The 21,205-nt window shown below is 43.1% G+C and overlaps 2 protein-coding genes across 2 annotated transcripts; both read right to left on the bottom strand.

Annotated features, from left to right (window-relative positions):
* Positions 1-11,288: 11,288 nt before the first annotated feature.
* Positions 11,289-14,618, bottom strand: LOC136494501 (COP9 signalosome complex subunit 8-like). The gene is made up of 5 exons (XM_066490661.1): positions 14,422-14,618; positions 14,262-14,338; positions 13,960-14,141; positions 13,081-13,185; positions 11,289-11,812 (listed from the first exon to the last, which is right to left on the bottom strand). Exons 1-5 carry the CDS (start codon positions 14,503-14,505, stop codon positions 11,673-11,675), a joined length of 588 nt encoding a protein of 195 aa, XP_066346758.1. The 5' UTR covers positions 14,506-14,618; the 3' UTR covers positions 11,289-11,672.
* Positions 14,619-17,092: 2,474 nt separating this feature from the next.
* LOC136493502 (uncharacterized) lies at positions 17,093-20,315 on the bottom strand. Its single transcript, XM_066489595.1, has 8 exons — positions 20,079-20,315; positions 19,186-19,266; positions 19,005-19,093; positions 18,852-18,926; positions 18,358-18,419; positions 18,212-18,277; positions 17,911-18,111; positions 17,093-17,518 (listed from the first exon to the last, which is right to left on the bottom strand). Exons 1-8 carry the CDS (start codon positions 20,277-20,279, stop codon positions 17,442-17,444), a joined length of 852 nt encoding a protein of 283 aa, XP_066345692.1. The 5' UTR covers positions 20,280-20,315; the 3' UTR covers positions 17,093-17,441.
* Positions 20,316-21,205: the final 890 nt, after the last annotated feature.

The raw sequence follows: 21,205 nt of genomic DNA, 5'->3' as shown, positions 1-21,205 counted from the left end.
AACAAACTTCTAGATATATAACTCTTTTAAAATGAATAATTTAAAATTATAAATGTGTGTAGTTTTTAATGTTTGGTCAATCCACTACTACAGAAAACTTAATGGAGACGGCATTTTTTATTAATGGAGGCGGACATTGTAACCGCCTCCAATCAAAGGTCACGGTTAATCTAACCTTTTTGCAGGAGGGCATTCCAACCGAGGCGGTCGCATTAAGCTGCCCGCCTCTATTAATCAATTTAAAGAACATAAAAAAGACCCTAGCGAGCCCAATCGAGCTCGCTACCGTCGCGTCCGCCGGATCTAGGCGCGCCTCCTCCTTGCCGGATCTGGGCGTGGCCTGCGCAACCGCCGTGGGAGAGGAAGGAAGGGAGCTGTTGCCGTGGAGAACACCACAAGGGAGGGAGCCATCGCCATGGGAGAGAGAGGGAGGCGCAGCAAGCCGATCTCGACCAAGATTTGGCCAACCTTTGCCTGGATCCGGCCGACCTCCGTCTCCACCTCTGCCTCCCCGCTGCCGCTACCGCCGCACACGACATCGGCCAGGGGCGCGCGGCCCGCCACCGCTAGGCGCCCCCGTGCGAGCACCCCGGCCAAGTGCGAGCCCATCGCGAGGAGGCGCACACGCCACCGCCAGCCAGGGGCGCACGGCCCGCAACCGCGAGGCGCCCACCTCGGCCATGTGCGAGCCCACCGCGAGGAGGAGCAGAAGGAGCAATGTGCTTGGAGGAGAGGGAGGAGAAGGAGAGTGAGGAGAGGGATCCATGCACCTGGAGGTGAGAGAGAAGGTGGAGACGGAGAGGGATCCGTGCGCCGCGCGCTAGAGAGGGAGGAGAGGAGAGAAGCGTCGGCTGAGAGAGTTGGGAGAGAATGACTGACCTGAAACCCTGTTGTATATATACTGGCCCGATAGAAAGGAAACGGGCCGCGCGCTAGGCCTTGACTGTATTAACAGAGGCGGGCTCTAAAGTTGTCCTCCTCCGGAAATAGATTTACGGAGGCAATTGCTTTAAGATGACCGCCTCCGGAAATAGAGGATTTTTGGAGTCCATAAATCAATTTTACGAGGCGGGCAAACGTGACCGCCTCGGTAAATGAGAAATGCTCGCCTCAGTAAATCGCAGGCATTAACTAAGGCGGTTGGATTTTGTGACCGTCTCCGTTAATAAAAGGGCACCATAAAGATTGAAAGTCTGATAGTGACTATTTTCTTGTTAACTATAATTAACAAGTCTATTTAGTTGAACTGTAAAGGATGAATATTGTAATTAACATATTTTAATTATTAGTAGACATTGTGGACACCCACGCTGTGTGTGAAACAAAACCATCAACACTGGTTGCACATAACAAATAACTCGAGTGTATATATGACATTTAGGCAATCGTCCTTTCTCATAAAGTATTGAATCACTGAAAAAGTTATGTGCTCTGGTATGTTTCCCACCAACTAATAAATGGTATGTTTTCTTTTATGGATGGTACGTTTTCCACCAACTAACTAAGGCCTTGTTTAGTTGGGTGAAATTTGGGAATTTGGCTACTGTAGCACTTTCGTTTTTATTTGGCAATTAGTATTCAATCATGGACTAATTAGGCTCAAAACGTTCGTCTCGTGATTTTCAACAAAATTGTGCAATTAGTTTTTTTTCGTCTACATTTAATGCTCCATGTACGTATCGCAAGATTCGATGTGATGGCTACTGTAGCACTTTTTAGAAAAAAATTTTGGAACTAAACCAGGCCTAAGACCAAATAAAGTACCTCCCACCATAAAAAAAAAAAGAAGATATCCCAAAAAAAAATTAACATTGAAGATCGATGTGTTGTTTGGAACCATGTCAAATCCAGATAGATGATACACTTGTACACTCTATTTCTTTGAGGACCCTTGTGATATTCTTGAGACCATTACACGATACATGTCTAACACGGGCATCATCTCTGATTACTCAATAGTCAATGTAGCAAATAAATGTACTTACTTTTTGCAATGACCACTGAATTTAATGGCTTAATATGTCCATTGTGCGACTTCTGTTCTGTGTAGTGCCCATGTGGACATTATATTCCTTACTACTTACTGTACATGTTTGCACGGATGCACAATATTTCTTTCTTCATCCGTGAACTAAAATAGCAAGCCTTATATATAAGTCTCGACAGAGGTGGTTTTTTTCGTGGACTTATATATGCATGTTTCGGAACTCACAATTGCTGGTTCTCCAAGTTAGCTGTGTTTTTTTTTATGTTTTGGAAGCTTTCCTGAACCAATTTCCATTATTCAATCGCAAAAAAAAAAAGAACCAATTTCCATTATTCAACTGACAGCTGTGAAGAGCTCCCCTTTCACTAGGGCTAACATCCCAGAGGCTATAGTACTCCTAGTCGTACGTCCACTTGGATGCTTCTTTGTGCTGAAGGTTTACATTCTACAAGTTAAAACTTAAAGTTTATATATTACTTTCAAGTAAATGCCAAAAGATCTTGCAGTGCCTTTCTGGTCTATTTTCGTGACTCATTTTCTTCTTTCTTAATTTCTTCCTTCTGACATTGTTGTGGCCTTGTCATAGAAGCAAGCACTTTTCTTCTCAATTTCACACTGATGTAACTGAGTCATGATCTGCAAATTACAGATAGTCCATACCCGAAACATGATCATATAGTCCCTGCTAGAAGCTGCGCACACGCACTATATATACCAGAAAAAACCAAATTTAGTGACTCATCTTGCTTGCAAAAAAAATAAATACAATTAGCAATGGACTATCAGTCGCTGAATCATAGAGACAAACGAATCCGCTTTCATCAACTGCTCATTAGTTGGTATCATTCATCAACTGCTGGTTCCTTTTTGGATGAATTGTGCTGGTGCAAATATTCAACCGGGTTATTGAAGTAAGCTAAGATTGAAGTTGGGGATCATTTCCTTGAGATTGAAAATATAATTAGCATGCGGATGTAGGATATATTAAGTTTCCAAATTGCAAAATGAAAGCTTGAACTGCACAATTGTGACAGAAATTAAAAGCTACTCAGTTATAGAAGAGCTGATTGCTTTCCTATACATATTAGCTCAAAATCTTTTAAGATTAGGCCATTTTGGAATAATATGTCATATCACCGTTGTCGCGGGGTCAGAACCGCGGCTAGCATTGTTGTTCGAGTCGGTGTCAGAGTACGTGCCTCCGGTGGCTCGGGTGGACTCAAAAACATAAAAATCACAGAGGGGACGCAATGGTTTATCCTGGTTCAGGCCGATCGGTGCCCTACGTCCAGCAGCTGATGATCCTTATACTCAAGAGCACCCAAAATCGGGGGGTTACAACAGAGTGTAGAGAGAGATTTGGTAGGAGGTTAGCTCGGTGATAATCCTAAGATTGCCTCGCCGCCGGTGGAGCCTTCCCCTCGTCGAAGAGGAGGAAGACGACATGTGCGGCGGAGGAGCTCTCGGTGTCCCTCTCTCTGGGTTGCCCTGCTCTCGGTGCTAAGCAGGAGCGGATGGAATGATCTGTCTCGGATCCTCCCCCTAAGGTCCGACCTTATCCCATATATATCGAGATAGGTCGGGTGCATGGTGGTTTGGGGGGAAGTGTCTACCGTCTACATGCGCCGGAGTCCAGGAGGGTCTTGCAGCGGCGCTATGTGGACCGTGGCGGTGTCGTGGAGCCGAAGAAGCCTTGGGCATTGTCTGGCTGCTCTGTTCTGAGATTCTACGTGTCAGGCTGTGTCGGCTTGGACCGGCCTCCCCAGGTGGATCTTCTAGAGTCTTCTTGGTGGCGAAAGAGGTCGGCTCCAGGGGCTGACACGTGGGCCTGGGAGCCACCTGGCCAGCCCCTAGAGGCCGAGGAGACTTGTCTTCTTGTGTCACGACCCGTGCGTGACCCTGTCGCGAGAGCGGCCGGCAAGGCCGCGCCCAAAGTGCAGCGTCTGGGAGCCCCCTGTAACACCCTAAAAATTTGACCTAGTTGAAAAACCACTAAAAATTGAACTTTTTAAAACTTGCATAGGAACTAGAATATATAACTAACATAGGTAATATTTACAAAATAAACTAACACAGGAAAACAAACTTGATGTGTGAAACATTATGTGCTTGAGTGTTTGCTTGCTTGTTGAACATATGGTGGTACTTTATTTAAAAGTTGCATTTGAATTTGAATTCAAACCATTTCAAATTAACACAATAGGAAGTGAGGAAAATAGAAAAGAGAAAGGAAATAGAAAAGAGCTACTGGGCACCCTCTCCCCCCCCCCCCCTCTCCTTTTGGCCCGCAGCGCATCCCACCTCCTCCCCCTTCTCCCTCTCCCCCGTGGGACGGCCTCCGGCCTAACGCAGCAGCGGCAGCCCGTGTCCCCCTCCTCCCTCCTCTCTTCATTGACAGGTGAGGCCCGGCTGTCGGCACTTTCTTCCTCCTCACACGAAGCTGCGTCCGTGCCGCCGTACCGGACCCGCATTGGCCCATCCCGGTGCCAGGGAAGATGAGCGCACAGTCACGGGGTTGACGACGCCCTGAGCCGTCCCATCTCCCCCTCTCCCTCCTCTTTCTACGCCCATAGTGCGTCAACGCCGGCATGGCAGCCGACAAGGGAAACCCCACCGACGTGACCAAGCATGGCGCCGACCTCGCCAGAGTACGAACGGACGCAATGGCATCCAACTCACCATTACTGAGCTCGAGCACATGCGCGAGGTGGAAAATATCCACCAGCGGGCGAGAAAATATCTCGCCGCCGCCACCGAACTTGCCCGCCTAGAAAAGGGCCTGGCGGGTGAGCCTCCACCTCAATCATCACCACTACGAGCTCCGCCATGAGCTGGAACATACCATCTCCCCCTCTGTTTCCTCATCCTCCCTCTCTGAAGAGCGCTAGGTCAGTTTCCCCCAAGTCGGGTACCGACGACGCCATTGGAGCTTTCTTCTTCTTCTTCCCCTCTCGCTGCGTCCCCGACCAATTGGAGCAGTAGGTGAGTTTCCCTGGAGCCTTTTTCACCATCTAGTGTAGTTAGTTTTCCTTCCTCGCCTCCTGTGTTGCGTTGTCCACGTGCGCCATGCTCCCCGCTCTGATTTTCGGCGCAATGCGAGGGCAGCGGCTGGCGCTTTAGGGTCAGGTGAGGGCGACGCAACGCAGAGACGCTATTTATGGGCGCGGGGAGCCTTGGCGAGCACGACAAAGAAGGAGGCGTGGCGGTCGCGGACTCCGGGGCGGTGCGGAGTCGGGCAGCGGCGGTCGTGACCGACGCGGATATGCACGGGAAGAGGATGAGTGGGGCCGGTTGGTCAGCGAAACAAGCGGGAAGAGGAGAACGGCGTGCGGTGTGGCGATGCTGGGCCGCTGCGGACTGCTGCGGCGGGAACTGGGCTGGCCTGCAAAAGAGAGGGAAAAGCCGAGCGGGGAAGTGGGCCGCGGTGGAAGCGGGAGCTGGTGCGGCTGGGCTGAGGGAAGACTGGGCCGCGTGGGGAGAACCAGGCCGAGCTGGGCAGAATCTGAGAGAGGGAGAAGAAAATAAAATTCTCTTTTCTATTTTCTTAACCACAATTTCAAATCCAATTTTCCAGTCAAATTCAAATTCTTTTGCAAATTTCAATCAAACCAAAGCTTCACAAAATAAATATGCATCCGCATGAATGCACAAACATGTATGTAGACCTTATATTTGATTTTATTTTTAACCAAGTTATTATTTTCCTAAATTTAAATGCTCACAAATTGCGTAATTAAATCATTTTCTCCTATTTTAAAACCATGCAAATTTTAGGGTGTTACCCTCTTGCAGGCGAAGAGGAAGAAGACTCACCCTATTGCAAGAGCCAGGATTGTAATAGAGGAACCTGCAGCTACTCAGACTTTGATGAACAATCCAGCGGATGGTTCCAATGATGGAAACAAGCAAGAGGAGCCAAGATCTGAAGACATGCAAGAAGATCAGGCTCAGGAGGGAGCAGCCTCAAACTCTCTTGCTGATTAAATGGAAAGAAGGCAACAAAAGCTAGCTTTTGAACCCATTGTGTTGGGGCCTCTTTTGTTTTTCTCCTGTAACATGTTCAGAGGAGAAGTATCTCTTTTCATTAAGTTTAGCTTATGTATTAGGCCATCATGCTGTAAGACTCAAGATGTTATGTCAGCAACCTCTGGAATGCTTGTTAAGACTATTGTCAGTTTGGGCTCATTTGTCTGTTCAAGCAGAAATGTTAAAGTTGCCATCTGGCCTGTTCTTTTTATCAACCATCTTTGAATCATGAATCACAACAGAAACTGGAATGTGCTTTGTTGGAATGTGAGGGGTTAAATGCTGTCAGAAAATGGGATGCTATTAGAAATAAAGTTGGGGAAACTAATTGTGACATTGTGTGCCTACAAGAAACAAAGAAGGACAACTTTGATGCTGCTTTTGTCAGAAAGATCTTACCAGCCACTTTTGATGATTACCTTTCTGTTCCCTCAGCTGGTGCATCAGGGGGGTTACTTGTGGCTTGGAAGTCTGTTTATTTCGAAGGAAACCTCAAATTTGCAAATAATATGGCCTTAGCTATTGACTTCTCTTCAAAGCACAATGATAGCCTCTGGACTTTGATGAATGTCTATGGCCCTTACACCTCAGAGGGCAAGAGGGAATTTATAACATGGCTGCAAAGCTTAGACATTAGCAATGATGAGGATTGGATCATCCTTGGGGATTTTAATCTGTACAGATATCCTGAGAACAGAAATAGGGAGGGTGCTGATATCAATGAAATGTTTCTCTTCAACAGCTGCATCAGTCACTTAGGATTAACTGAAATTCCTTTACATGGCAAAAAGTATACTTGGTCAAATATGCAAAATCTTCCCTTACTGGAGAGATTGGACTGGGTTCTGACCAACAACAGCTGGACCCTATCTTATCCTGAAACAACTTCTAAAGCTTTAATCATGGAGGTATCTGACCATAGCCCCCTGGTCACATCAATTTCAACTGATATTCCAAAAGCCCACATTTTTAGATTTGAGAATTACTGGCTCCTCAGAGAAGGTTTTCAAGATATCCTGTCTGAAAATTGGTTTGCTCACAACTCTCTGATAGATAAGGCAAAAATCATCACAAACAAGTTCAAAAATCTGAGGGTTGCCCTAAAAGTCTGGAGCTCCAACCTATCTAATCTGAAGAAGTCCATTGCAAATATCTCTCTAACTCTGCAACTCTTGGAATCTTTGGAGGAATTCAGAGACTTAAGCTTGGAAGAATGGAACTTCAGGTACATCTTAAGAGAAAAGCTTCTTGCCCTTCTGGGAACAGCAAAGGGTATACTGGAGGCAAAGAGGTGCCATTAAGTGGGCTACCTTGGGGGATGCAAGAACTAAATTTTTCCATGCTAATGCAACTTTGAGGCACAGAAGAAACATTATTACCAATCTCAGGAATGATAATGGTGACTTTGTTTCCTGCCATGCTGATAAAGAAAGACTCATCTGGCATTCTTTTAAGCAAAGAATTGGCCAAACTGATTTCAAGGAAATTTTATTTGATCTTCCTTCCCTCATCCTTGCCCATGATGGTCTTGAATGTCTAGAGCACCCTTTCACTACCACTGAAATTGATGAGGTGGTGAAAAATCTCCCAAATGACAAATCTCCAGGGCCTGTTGGATTTAGTAATGAGTTCATCAAAAAATGTTGGAGCCATATCAAACATGATTTCTATGGTCTGTGTTGGAGTTTTCAGGATAACAATGTCTGCCTTCACAGCATCAATTCTTCATTCATAACTTTGGTACCTAAAAACCAAAGCCCCTCCACAATCTCTGATTTCAGGCCAATCTCATTGCTCAACAGCTCTATGAAACTCATTACTAAATTGTTAGCCAACAGACTCCAAGATGTTATCATTCCCCTGCCATCAAAATCAATACGGTTTTATTAAAAGCAGGACTATCCAAGATTGTTTAGCTTGGTCTTTTGAATACCTACACCTTTGTCATCACTCCAAGAAAGAGATCGTCATTTTGAAACTTGACTTCGAAAAAGCATTTGATAAAATCGAACACAACACCATATTGAAATTGCTTGAGGCTAAAGGCTTTGGCAACACCTGGCTTACATGGATCAAAAACATTCTTTCCTCTGGCACCTAAGTCTTGCTAAATGGTGTTCCTGGGAAACTGTTCACTGCTTAAGAGGAGTCAGGCAGGGAGACCCTCTTTCTCCCCTCCTCTTTGTTCTTGCTGCTGACCTCTTGCAATCCATCTTGAACAAAGCCAAAAATCTTGGGATGCTAAATCTTCCAATCCCCCTCAACTCCTCCACTGACTTCCCTGCAATCCAGTATGCTGATGACACTCTGATCATTATGGAGGGGGATTCTAGGCAGTTGTTTTTCCTAAAATCTGTGCTGCACTCTTTCTCTGAATCAACTGGGTTGAAAGTGAATTACAATAAATCAATGATGGTGCCTATTAACATACCTGAGGACAGATTTAGCCATCTTGCCAACACTTTTGGTTGTTCTAAAGGAGCTTTCCCCTTTACCTATCTTGGTTTGCCTCTGGGTCTGACCAAACCAAAAATTGAGGACTACCTTCCCCTAATAACAAAATGTGAGAGAAGATTGGTTTCCACTTCAAGTTTTCTTTCCCAAGCTGGCAAATTGGAATTAACTAATGCTGTCTTCACTGCCTTACCAACTTTTCACTTAAGTGCTCTTGCCCTTCCTAAAGGGGTCATTAAGCAGATTGATAAATTTAGAAAGCATTGTCTTTGGAGTGGGGCAGACATCAATTCAAAAAAAAAAAACCAAAGGCAGCTTGGGAAATGGTTTGCATCCCTAAGGAAGAGGGTGGTCTTGGTGTTATCAACCTGCAAAAACAGAATGAAGCCCTTCTCTTGAAAAATCAAGATAAATTCTTCAAAAAGAAAGATATTCCTTGGATGTCACTAGTATGGGAAAAACATTACCCAAATGGAAAACTTCCAAATCACAGCAAAAAAGGATCCTTTTGGTGGAAAGATATTTTAAAGCTCTTGGAATGCTACAAATCCTTCTCCGCTGTCCAAATTCAAAATGGGCAGAGCTGTTTTTTCTGGATGGATAAGTGGAATCAGCAACCTATGCTCTCTGAAAATCCTGAACTCTATTCTTTTGCAAAAAGAAGATCAATCTCTGTCTGCATGATGTTTAACCAGCAACATTTGGAGGATCAATTCAGTCTCCCACTTTCAACTGAAGCTTTTGAGCAGTTACAGCTTGTCCAGTCATTTATAAACCACTTCCCTTTGACTGAACAGAATGACTCTTGGAAATATAATTGGGGAAACTTCTCTATCTCAAAGACTTACAAGTTTCTGATAGGACGCAGACATGTGCATCAGGTATATAAGTGGTTATGGGAGTGTTCTTGTCAACCTAAACATAAAGTTTTCTTTTGGCTCTTGCTAAAGGATAGGCTGAGTACCAGAAACATCTTGAAAAGGAAGAATATGCATCTAGAATCGTACAATTGTGTGCTCTGTCAACAGTCAACAGAGGAAACCAATGCTCATCTTTTTCTAGACTGTCAATTTGCCAAAAGCTGTTGGAATTTGATTGGCATCGCAATTCAGACAGACTCAGACATTCTGGAAACTTTATTGCAGATCAGAGACCAAGTTCATCATTCCTTCTTTCTGATGGCTGCAATTTTAATGTGTTGGTCTATATGGACAGTTAGAAATGATTACATCTTCAAAGGAGTTCAGCCAAATGTGCAATCTGCCAAAGATATTTTCAAAAAGGAATTAAGGACTCTTTCCCTGAGGGTTAAGACTAGGTTCTCTCAAACTTTTGATCTATGGATCCAAAATCTGTTGTAATTTCTCTACTTGTTCTTCTTTTCTTTATCTCTTTCTTTGTTTCTTGATTTCTGTCTTTGTTTGTATGGACTTTGCTCTTTTACTTTTTTTAATAAATTCCCTGTAGGGGCTTAGGCCCCTCCAGTTTCATAAAAAAAAATTCATTCTGAATCATAAGCATCATGGGTTGAATAGTGAAGTGATGCTATGGACATGGCCCATTGCCACCTCTGTTTGCTTGTCGGCAGTGGCATGAGTGATGGCTGGACTTGGTAAACAAAACTGCAAACTGCAAGTTAAAGATAGCATCTACAGATCTTGACTTAAAGGATATCAATTATATTATGGACTAAGAAAACAGGAAGATCAAAACTTAGCTTGAATTATCTTGAATTTGGGTTTGTGTTAAATTCGTTCTGAGTTTGAATTCAGTTTGAAAAGCCCATCAACCCCATATTGACTTCGGCTGTGGTGGGAGAGTGCACTGTAAGTTTGAGATACCTTTCTTTTGCTATTGTGCTCTTGTTGGTGCCGGCAGCATGATTTAGCGAAAAGGGGTAATTTGCTTGGGCTATTGTTCTCTTTTTGTTGGTGCCGGCAGCATGCTTCAGCCACGAGATGATAGTCAATTTTCATGATTTGTAGCGTTATACATCCTTACAAATGCATAGCCATACAATATATAGGTAATGGCCTAATAGGTACTGGCTACCATGACGTAAAATACTTGCGTACCTAGTGTGATTATATGAGTTGTGATGACTACACGCTGCTGCAAAGTGCATGTTCTCTTCTTAAATTCGGGACCACACTATTGCAAGATTAGGTGGAACAAATATATCTGTGACTATAAAAGACAACAAAGAGGCCCAAGGGCGTGCTATGCAGCCGAGGGTAGAGGGGGAAGGACATGGGACGAACCGTCGAGGGAGATAAAGCTGGGAATGACTCAGGTCGTATAGGTTAGGATTGGCAGGAATTGGGAACTCCGTTATATCTGCATTGTTGTTTCACACCAATAGAAATGAACGGGCCAAATCTGATCTCTTCTGGAGTCGAAAATGATCATACGGCAAGTTGAATTGGCCTTACTACCTAGCGGATCCAACAAGGAGGCAGTGGGAGCTCCTCATAACGCCCTGGGTGCTCTCGTGTGCGGAGCTCCTCATAACGCCCTGGGTGCTCTCGTGTGCGGAGCTCCTCATAACGTCCTTACATTTTTTTTTTCTGCCACAGATTGAAGCTCGGAGGTGCTAGATGTTTCCCTCTCAATTTTTTCTGCCATAGATTCAAGCTTGGAGGTGCTAGAGGTTGAAGAAAGGCGCAGCACTTTGGAATACTGTGCACTGTGGATTACGCGTAGCAGATTCTAGAGAATCAAACACACACAATGCCCAACGTTACCAACGATCGGAGCTCTCTGCAAGAATATTGGGAAATTTAATGACAACTACTTCCTGTTTCAGTTCCTTGTCATTTGTTTAGCCCCTTTTTAGTGTGAAACAATGCAAGTTATCAACCAGCTTTTACAAATGTCAAGAGAGTTCACTATTAAATATGTTGGACCGTGGGTAGCATTTTTCTGCAACCCAAGACTTCCCTAGCAAGTCGAAGTGGTTCAGTAAGGTCCAGAGTAATGACGAAGTGTGACTCATTTCAGTGCGCCTCTGACCGGAGGGGCCACCATACGAACAACCAATAGGCAAACCACTTGCAGAGACAAATTCAGCACTGAGAGATCTCACTTCTCAGCCAAAAGCGACCAGTCGTTCAGGCATCTAGCTATCAGATGATAATTGATAAACATGCTTCTTAAAATGTGGAGTAGAGAACCAACGGGGATGCAACACGATTGACAGCGAGCATCAGTGCTCAAGGTGGAAAACACACTCAGTCAAACGCTGCAACTTGCTCCCGTCAAGCTTCTGGTTGGTCTGAGCCTTTAGCTTTTTGACAGTAAGCATCCTGGTCGCTGCATCCAAGCTCCAACCGTTTTGTACAGCATCTGCAATGGGGGCAACAGAAGTTGTTATAATCTAATAATTCTGGAGCAGGTAAAGATCAACTGCAACAGGGCAAGGGGAAATTTGTATAGCTATCTGCACACCAAGTACACAGGCCCATCTGCCAAAGTAGTTCAGGCAGCCATCACACATTTATAGTTTTATACGCATGCAAAAATGTTTCCCAGCACTGACAATCCAAATAAACTAATAGTGCAAAGAGCTAACTGAAGTTCTTATCAAACTGAGTTACACATATGACATTCTAAAGAAATGTAGGGGGAAACTGATGCACAACATAAAAATCCAGAGAAGTGGAAACACTAAAACTCTATGTAGTATCCAACAGTACCACGACTATTATCCATGCAAGTCACTGGTCAATAGTAAGCCAGAATGGGACATTTTTGCCATTATTAGGGGGGTCACGCTCTGGCCTCTCACATCCATCCCATCACAAAGTGGCAAATCCTTTTCCACCCACCTCAACATAATGGCAAATAGTTAAATATTCCTTATTTCTACTGTTTTTGAAATTTGAAAGTTCATACTAGGCAACTAAGTAGGCAAACTAAGAGAGATGTGGAAGTATAAGATAGCCTGAGATCAATAGAAGGCAAATCACTTTAGCATAACAAGTATACTAATTACTAGAAAAGTTGCTGGCAATGAGAAAATAAGTTTAAAGCTATTATTGTAAGCATAAGTAAAACATATCAGATCAGGACAAATGAGACTGCCCACAAGAACCTCTTATATATATATATTTAAAAGATAATAAGTAGATGATGTTCAGCTCAAATAAGACTCAATGGTGATACAATCAAAATCTCTCAATGTCATAAAACATGTACAAACTCATAATTTATGCTTATAAAGTGGATAAATAGGTAGATGGAAATCAATTGTGTCATCTATACATTAAATAAGTTAATGGTGTTACAAATATAAGACTTCTCAAGAGTGATAGGATCTAACACGATCCAACCCCATCAGTAAATATTTACAGCTAGAGAAAAAAAAAAGTACGATTGAGCTCTCATTTCTTCAATACATTTACATTCAAGAGCTGAGGAAACATGTTTTAAATGCAACAATCTAATAAATCTAAGACAAAGAAATGAGTCGCAAAGTTGAAAAGAATTCAACATATCCCAAAAGTGCACCACTCCACTACAACTTAAAACATACCCAAAAAACCATTGAATATGGTAGAACTCTTACGTTCAAACTAGAAAAAAAATATAAATGGGTGGATTGCGAAACATACAGTTTGTAGCATCCTCCTCACTCATCCCCATGAAATGAGCCACATCAGCCACGCTAATTGTGGAATACGCAGAAGTCAACAGCTTGAATATCCTCTGCTGTAGCTCTCTGCATTACAACGAAGATCAGATATCCACCTAAAGTCCTTAACTAGTTAAACTAGCATTATAAAAAAACAATCAAGCTAGAAAAACAAAACCATTCACCATGTTAACACCCTGGAAATCATACTTTCTGTACAGAGAACGCCAGAGGAAGAATATTATTAAATTATTAAATTATTCAACGTCTCAATTTTGTTTTTAATAAATTCTGCCTGGTCACTAAATTAAGAGGCGCACTTATAATTTTACAATTTTTGAACAGAAGATGTAAGGATTACAGTCATAACTTCCTCTCAAGTAACAGATAGCAATGGGCTATTGGTTCACTACATACTATGTCAAAAGGTGCATTCTACGCCAGCATATGTTGTGTTTTGATATGATATCTATATAGCACAACAATATAAGTACCTGATTCGTTGGCATGAAAACTACCATCTTACGGAAAGACAAGGCACTATGGCCAGTTGACACCTTGAAACAATAAATTTGACAGAATAAATCAGAGTATCATAGAACAGCCATGAAGTTCCCCTGCGAACTTCTCCATCATCATATTCATAGAGGATATCTGATTCTCAGTGCAGCCCAATTCAACAGATAAATTCTCCCACTACCAATCCATGGTGACAATATGTTCAACAGCGTCTACCCACCCATGCCACTAGACTATCAAATCTCCATGAAAGCAAACAATTCAAGTTTCACTTCGCTACTTTGCACACAACCATAGGAAAATTATATGTCATCCATAACAATGAAAGCAATCCATATACCTAGGACGGCAGTGATGAAGTCAGCGAGGTCAGGGCCCCACTCGAACCCCTGTGCAGCCGTGTTGACGCCAGCATAATCTCTGTTCCAGAGGCACTGACCAGTCCTCCAGACCGCGGCGAATTCCGGCCGCGTGTCCTTCACCTCCTGCGGCAACGACTTCCAGAAGAACCGCGCGCTGTTCCTGCTCACTCCCAAGCCCCAACCACGCACACACACAAAGGAATCGTCATTAACAAAACCCTAGCCCCAAACCCAGAAAAGGAAGGGGAAAAAACGAGGGCAAGGGCGGCGGATCGCATACAGGTCATTGATGTAGAAGTGGGCGAGGAGGTGGACGGAGTAGGGCCATTCGTCGGTGGTGGCTCCCTTGGACGCGGCCTGCGAGGTGAATCGAGTGAGGCGGGGCGCTAACCCTTGCGCGGATGTGGGATGGCGTTGGGGGAGAGAGGCGAGAAGAGTACCTGCAGGAGGAGCTCGTCGCAGAGGTGGGCCAGGGCGGAGTAGGACTTGTCGGAGAGGGCGGCCAGGACGGCGGAGAGATCCATTGGCGGCGAAGGAGGAGATGGCCGGCAATGGGGTAGGACGGGACAGGGAGAGAGGGTTTTGGAATTGGGATTTGTGGGACATTTAACTTTTTGCCATCTGTAATGGATGGCACTCCTTTGTTTATCATTTTTATACAAACACCTACATATTTGTTTGCCTTCTCCGGTGGCCAGAGGTTGACGATGAACCTGACTGGCGGGGCCCACATGTCAGCAAGTGAAGGGAGAGAAGAAGCAGTGGAGGAGAGACGTTGCCACGCTTGCTGATCACATCAACAAAAAAAAATTATAAGTGTTACTGTTTACAATGACAATTATGTAATTGACCCTGTAAAAATGGCAAACGAGGCAAAAAGTTAAATGTCCTGGGATTTGTGGCGTTGTTGTTGTTGGGGGACTCATGTGAATTCGGAGCAGTTCCCTTGGCATTAGTAAGTTTCCCGTACGGCCCACTCTACAAGGATATGGGCCATCCAGCCCAATCTTTATACAAGGTGCTGTTTCCTTTTTTTTTACGAAAAAACTCTATAACTTATGTTCCTCCTTAGTTTCCCTCAAAAAATATATATATTCCTCCTTAGTCCTTTAATCGAAAAAATAATTAATTAAGAGAATTTTTTTTTTTGAACGTTAAAGCCACAAGCAAAATATTGAATTCAGTGCCTATGATCAGCATAATTTGTAAGGAATCCCAGAGGTTACGAGTTGATAGCTGAGAAAAATGCTGGAATGAAATATCTAATAAAAAATCGTTATTTTAGTGGAATACAGTTAGCATATGAACGTTAGGTGACATTGTAAAAATTTGCTTTATTCAAAATATGGGGAAAAAATCTAAATGGAGCATTCTAGCTGAGATACTGTTATGCTCTCAATACAAGACAGAGTCGATAATATAGTAAGAACCTTTACCAACTAATAAAAAAATATGAAAGATAAAAAGAACAAGCCAGTCATACTACAGAGCGCTCACTTCGATTTATGAGAGATGAGAAGGGGAGAGAGCAGATTTGTAGGTGTTCCTTCCTCATTGTTGTTTCATGCCTCCCTTCTAGGCTAAGTATTTTGCGGGCCAAAAGAACTTAATTATTTTTTGGGAGGGGTATCTCTCTATATTCTTCCTTCTTCCTTGTCATTTTATACCTACCTTACTAAGACTCCCCATCCTAGATCTGAGTATTTCATGAGCCGAGCAAAAAAAGTTCTTTGTTGGCTCGAAAAACGTAACATTGATCGTTTCACAGGGTGTGTCAAGCTAAGCTAAGGTTTAGGCGGGACGCCAGCTGTTTTTAATGTAAAAATAATTAAAATAAATACATAGGGTCTATGAAAATAATTAGGCTTATGTTAGCTACCCAGGCCATATTATTAGCCATCAAGCCTCACGGAAACGGTTAGAAATACTCACGTCGAACCCATTCTTTCAACAAAAGAATTGAATTCACACGAACCCACACGAGCTTATACACCGGCTCTATATATGTGCTATCTTTCAGAAGCCGGGTTCACAGGATTTGGTTGTGAAGGCTAAGACTTTGCACGATTGGCCAAGGTCTCCCAGGTATATATGTGGCGTTCTAGTATTCAGATTTAGTGTCACTAGATTGTGCATGACTTCTTTTTATTAAAGGCTATGTGCTTCTTTGTTAGGCAGAGGCCGAAAGAATATTTTCATGACTTCTTGGATGTAATGCACTTGAAAATTAATAAAATCTTCCATTCAACTGTGTCGCTCTTCTGGGTCGTTTTGCTCATCTGTAATCTTCTCTTTTATTTTGCTGGAATATACTACAGTTTTGCGTAGACAAAATGTTGTTGCAAATAACGAATTAACGACTCCATGGAAAGCTCTTTTTATTCCAATAACTCCACCTGTTGCCTGTGAACTGTGATGAACTTGAGGCTTAGGGACAACAGTGGACTCCCTTCTCATTGGTGTTTCCTGCAGCCTGTTCGGGAGGCCGTAAACGATCGTGGATTATTTACTACTGACTGGTTTGGTGTGAGAGAAAAAACACTGTTTCCGACTGAAAATTTACGATCGTTTACGAGCAAGCGAACAGGCTGCTGATGCGGGCCTGTTTCGGAACAGCCAGCTGCGGCTGCAACTGCAGCTGCGACAAGCATTAGTTTGCAGCAGCAGCTGAGCTGCTTTAAGTTGAAGGGAGCCGAAAATATTACACTTCTGCTTGTGATAATCTATTGAAGCGACCAGCAACTCACTACAACTAAAGCCAGTGTTAACAAAGACAAAACTGTGTTCACAAAGGTGAACAAGTTGCTAGGATCAAGCCCTTGAGACGATAAAGAGTTCAGTTCTTCATCGCTCAAGAGCTGGGTGTTGAGAAATCGATTACTCAGGGAGATATTAAGACTCGAAATTAAGGGTTATCTAAAAAGTCAATGTAGCTAGGACAATAGGAAGCAAACAACATTTACAAACAAAGGGCTCTGACACATACTCGCGGCAACTCAGAAACCACAAATTGCGGAGAAACGGACAGCCAAATAAAACATGAAAGACTAGCTAGTTTACATAATTTTGGCCAGACGCTGAACTTAACAGAATTTTGGCTAGACGCTGAACTTGTCAAGTGCATTTCACTATCATGTTCACAGAACGATGGTATTCAAGTTGAAAACAAACGTTTTCAGTCTGTGATTTGCAACATAAAAGAATCTTCTGAACTACTAACTTTGAAGATAACACGTTTTACACAATTGGAACGGCACCAAGTCTGATCTGATGAGATAATAAATAGGCAAATGGACGAATAACCTAGCTACAAAATCATAACTAGCCTCATCCCCCACACTGGAGTCCACTATGTCAACTTTAACATAAACCTAATAACCAGATAAAAAGTTACAATGGACGGTAACACTTGGAAAGAACGGAGGTTATGGCATATCCCAGAGTTGATGCACCAGCCAATCTACTGCTGTGGAGGAGGTCCCTGGCCTTGGCTTCCACGCCCACGACCACGCCCACGGCCCCGACCTCTGCCACCTTCTGCAGTTAATAACAAATGATTCAGTACTCGTCCCAGGGGGGAATTTTCAGATGACTCTGAAGATAAAGAAAGGCAATTCCTTCCTATTTTTTATTTTACATAATAAATAGCTCAAAAAGAAACAGGATGCTGATAAAGTTACTGCACGTTTAATATTTTAATTCCATATAGTTTCATGTCCAATAAAGAATCATGATTGCTAAAGTTATCTTGGGAGATGGTAGAAAATAATGGAAAAAATGTTTCACTAAAACGTCATGTTATAAAATCACCTACTTCCTAACTAATTCAAAGCCAAAAAAAAAAGTGGAGTAATTCTAAGATGATCCTATATAAGCAACTAGCAAGAAGAAATTAGAGACAACACAGAACATATCTAAACAGAACTAACCATATCCTTGCATAGGTGGTGCATTATATCCATCATCATATCCACCAGCATCGTCCATCGCATAATTATCACCACCATAGCCCCTTCCAGGTGCAAAAGATCCACGACCTCCACGGCCCCTCCCTCTGCCACGATATCCACGGGGAGCCTCCTCTGGTTCTCCAAACTCATCATGATAGTCTACTCCCCCATTGCTGAACCCTACATCGCAGTGATCCAAATGCAATGAGGAAATCAGAGATATATCAAAGTAAGTCAAATCACAGAAACATACTGAAACTACAATAATAACCAAGCGTACCTCTTCCCCTCCCCCTGCCCCTGCCCCGACGACCACGTCCTCTTCCACGACTACTTGGTACAGCCTCTGCAGAAATTAAATAAAAATATTTGGTCACATGGACAAGAGGAAAATGTTACAAAGATTCCTGATTAACAGCAGCACACCTGCATCCTGATCGAACTCAGCTGCTGGCCTGACCTGGTCAGCTGGTATGGGTGGCTGGTAACTGCAAAAGAAACAAGTCATGTTCATGTCATTATATATGTTTCACAAAGAGAAATAATGCATCAGAATCCATTTAAATAGAAGTGAACAAAAAAGGATACCCTAACTGCTAAGTGAAACAGTTATGGTCAGCACATCACAAATCTGGCAAACCAATGCCAGGCTTCTCCAAAGTATGAGAAAGGGTTGTGCTGTTTGGAGGAAAGTCCTCTGTAACTAAATCTACTACCTCTTATGCTTACACAAGTATGAATTACTCTTATAATTTGAGAAAACATAGCAAAATGTAGACATAGGTGATACAAATTTATCCTAGCACAAACAATGTATAGAAGATAATGGAAGATAAATTGAACAATGAACAATATTTTATTTAGTTAAAAAAATTCAGGTCTGCAAATTTTGAATAGATGTGGTAGAAGGAAATTAGTACCCTGGGGATGATGTATCCAGCTCCTTCTTTGACAATTTAATAGTGATCAAGGACACATGGCGAATGGTCTCAAGACTGCCATGGAAAAATGAAGGGGTCAGATAAAATACACTGAATCTGTTTTGAAGAAAACATAAACTTAGTGCCCCTTACGTGACAAGGCCTTCTTCCAACGGCTCCCAAGTGTCAGTTATGTCAATGGATTCAATAGAGGTATTCTGATGGAGACCAGCAATCCTCCTCTGCTCAGGACATATATAGCATATATGGGTCAATAATTGGCATAACTACAAAGGGGTATCATTCATTAACAAGTGGTGTTTCACAATTCCACCTTAAGAAGCTCCACAATGACAACTGTCTTGTTGATCGCCCTTCCCATAGCCTTGATGACAATGTCATCTGTTGCGTTGTCCTGTAATTGATGAGGAACAAGAAACCGAAACATTTAATATATGATTTAGGAGACAAACAGCAATTGACATTCTAGGTAATCGAGACATGTGGATTCCCCAGACTAGTAGTAAACTAATCTTGTAAAATTCAAATCAACCTACAAGCATAATGGACATCATCACAACTAGCAGCAACAGTACAAAGAGTCATTAATGAACAGTACATAATTCAACATCCATAGTAATCAATCCATGTGAAAATTTCATATACATTAGTAAATTCAATCCAAAAATCCAAACTGAGTATCTTAGTCAAACAGTAAAAGATGCATCTGCACACAGAGACCCCACATATCCACCATGTACAACAATGATGCAAACCAATAAACCACTCCTGCCCAACGCAATCTAATAAAATAACGAAATTAATAGTACTCCGCAACCAACGCCAGCAGGTGGTTGCTACGGCCCCTCCTCGCCATTGGGGGGAATAATAAGCGTAGCCGCAATCTGAGCCCTAGTAGAACAGTAAATAATTCAAATTGGAAGCCCTAACCGCACGAGCCCTAGAACAGTAAATAATTCAAATTCGAAGCCCTAACCGCAGGAGCACCATCGAGACAACTGCAGACCATCGCCGCGCGGCCCGCACAACCGCATGCTCGCCGAACCAGCACTTAGTTAAAACCCTAGCCTTTTATATCCTCGGGGTAAAAATAAAAACCGCGGTTGGTTTCCTCCGCCTAGAATCGTAGATTAAGATAGGCCGGACGGCGGCGGAAGCAGAGGAGCAAGTAGCAGCAGAGGGTAGGCGCGTGGGTCGAACTCGAACCTGGAGCAGGGCGAGCGCGTAGGTGATGTAGTTGCGGGGCCGGCCCTGCGCCGTGATGCGGATCTCGCTGGCGCCGATAGGGGCCTCCTCCTCCCGCGGCTTCTCCACCCTGTGGTACCGATCCATCTGCGACGACGACTCTGTTGCTGCTGGCTCGAAGACGAGAGAACCTCTGGGGGAAGACGAAGGCGAAGGCGGCATAGCAAACAACCAAACCTTTGGATTAAAACATATATATCTGTACATGAGGCCACCAGAGCCTGATATCTACGCGTATGACACATAAGCCTAGGGCAATATTTTTTTTAATCAATTTGCTTCTGGACGCTGAGACAACCGGTCGGACCAGCAATATGCCAATAGCACACCCTCACCGAGGGATGCGACATGTGATAAATGCCCGTGCATTGCACGGGGGCAAAAAAAAATTTTGGTTCAACCTTAGTAATTCAATGTGAACGTGTGAGGTATAAGAATTTTGTATTGGATGCGGACACGTAGATTTGGTCTTCATACTGGAATCAGGTAGGACGTGAACGTGTGAGCTTTGAAGGCTTTGTATCGGACGCGGACAAATATATTTGTTCTTGGTAACAGAACCGGGTATAACACAAACGTGTGTGGAGTGAAGGATGAGATTTTGACATGATCACTTGAAATCGATTAAATTCAGTTTATAGTGCATGGATTGGACAAAATTTCAGCAGGTTGTATAGGCAGCACACAAAAGAAGATGCATGCAAATCTGGCAGAAAGCCAAAGCATACTTATCCTGCACCTGATTGTATGTGCCTCTAGCTGCATTAGTTGTCTTCTGTTTAATTATGATGATATTACTGTTTTGTTTATATATATAAAGATGACCATTAGTTAGTTTTAGTCTATTGCTTTGCATCTTAATGTGCATGTAGTAGCTGTAGGCCCGTGGCATTTAAAAAGTTTGCTATTTGATTGAGCATATATTGTAACTTGATTTACAATCTTGGGGCTCTTGCGTTTGTACCCTTGTTTTGTTCCGAAATTATGATTTTGCTCTTATTTTTTTGACTTTGTGAATTTACCCCTACTGTGCCATTCACGAAGCAGCAGTTTACCCCTGCTCCATCATCCACCCCTAACGGTGTTAA

The sequence above is a fragment of the Miscanthus floridulus genome, chromosome 11 (assembly GCF_019320115.1).
Source record: "Miscanthus floridulus cultivar M001 chromosome 11, ASM1932011v1, whole genome shotgun sequence".
NCBI classification, from domain to species: Eukaryota; Viridiplantae; Streptophyta; class Magnoliopsida; order Poales; family Poaceae; genus Miscanthus; species Miscanthus floridulus.
Note: the sequence above shows the minus strand (reverse complement) of the source record. Positions and strands in the feature narration are given on the sequence as shown.

Bases quoted from the DNA above. Each gene is read 5' to 3' on its own strand.
- LOC136494501 (XM_066490661.1), bottom strand. From the start codon at position 14,505: ATGGATCTCTCCGCCGTCCTGGCCGCCCTCTCCGACAAGTCCTACTCC. The intron at 14,142-14,261 runs GTATGCGATCCG...GGGAGTGAGCAG, and splicing joins CACTTCTACATCAATGACCT to GAACAGCGCGCGGTTCTTCT. The intron at 11,813-13,080 runs GTATGTTTCGCA...CCCCCATTGCAG, and splicing joins TGAGGAGGATGCTACAAACT to ATGCTGTACAAAACGGTTGG.
- LOC136493502 (XM_066489595.1), bottom strand. From the start codon at position 20,279: ATGCCGCCTTCGCCTTCGTCTTCCCCCAGAGGTTCTCTCGTCTTCGAG. The intron at 19,267-20,078 runs GTTCGAGTTCGA...CATCAATTACAG, and splicing joins ACGCGCTCGCCCTGCTCCAG to GACAACGCAACAGATGACAT. The intron at 18,112-18,211 runs GTACGCTTGGTT...ACTGCGATGTAG, and splicing joins GGGCAGGGGGAGGGGAAGAG to GGTTCAGCAATGGGGGAGTA.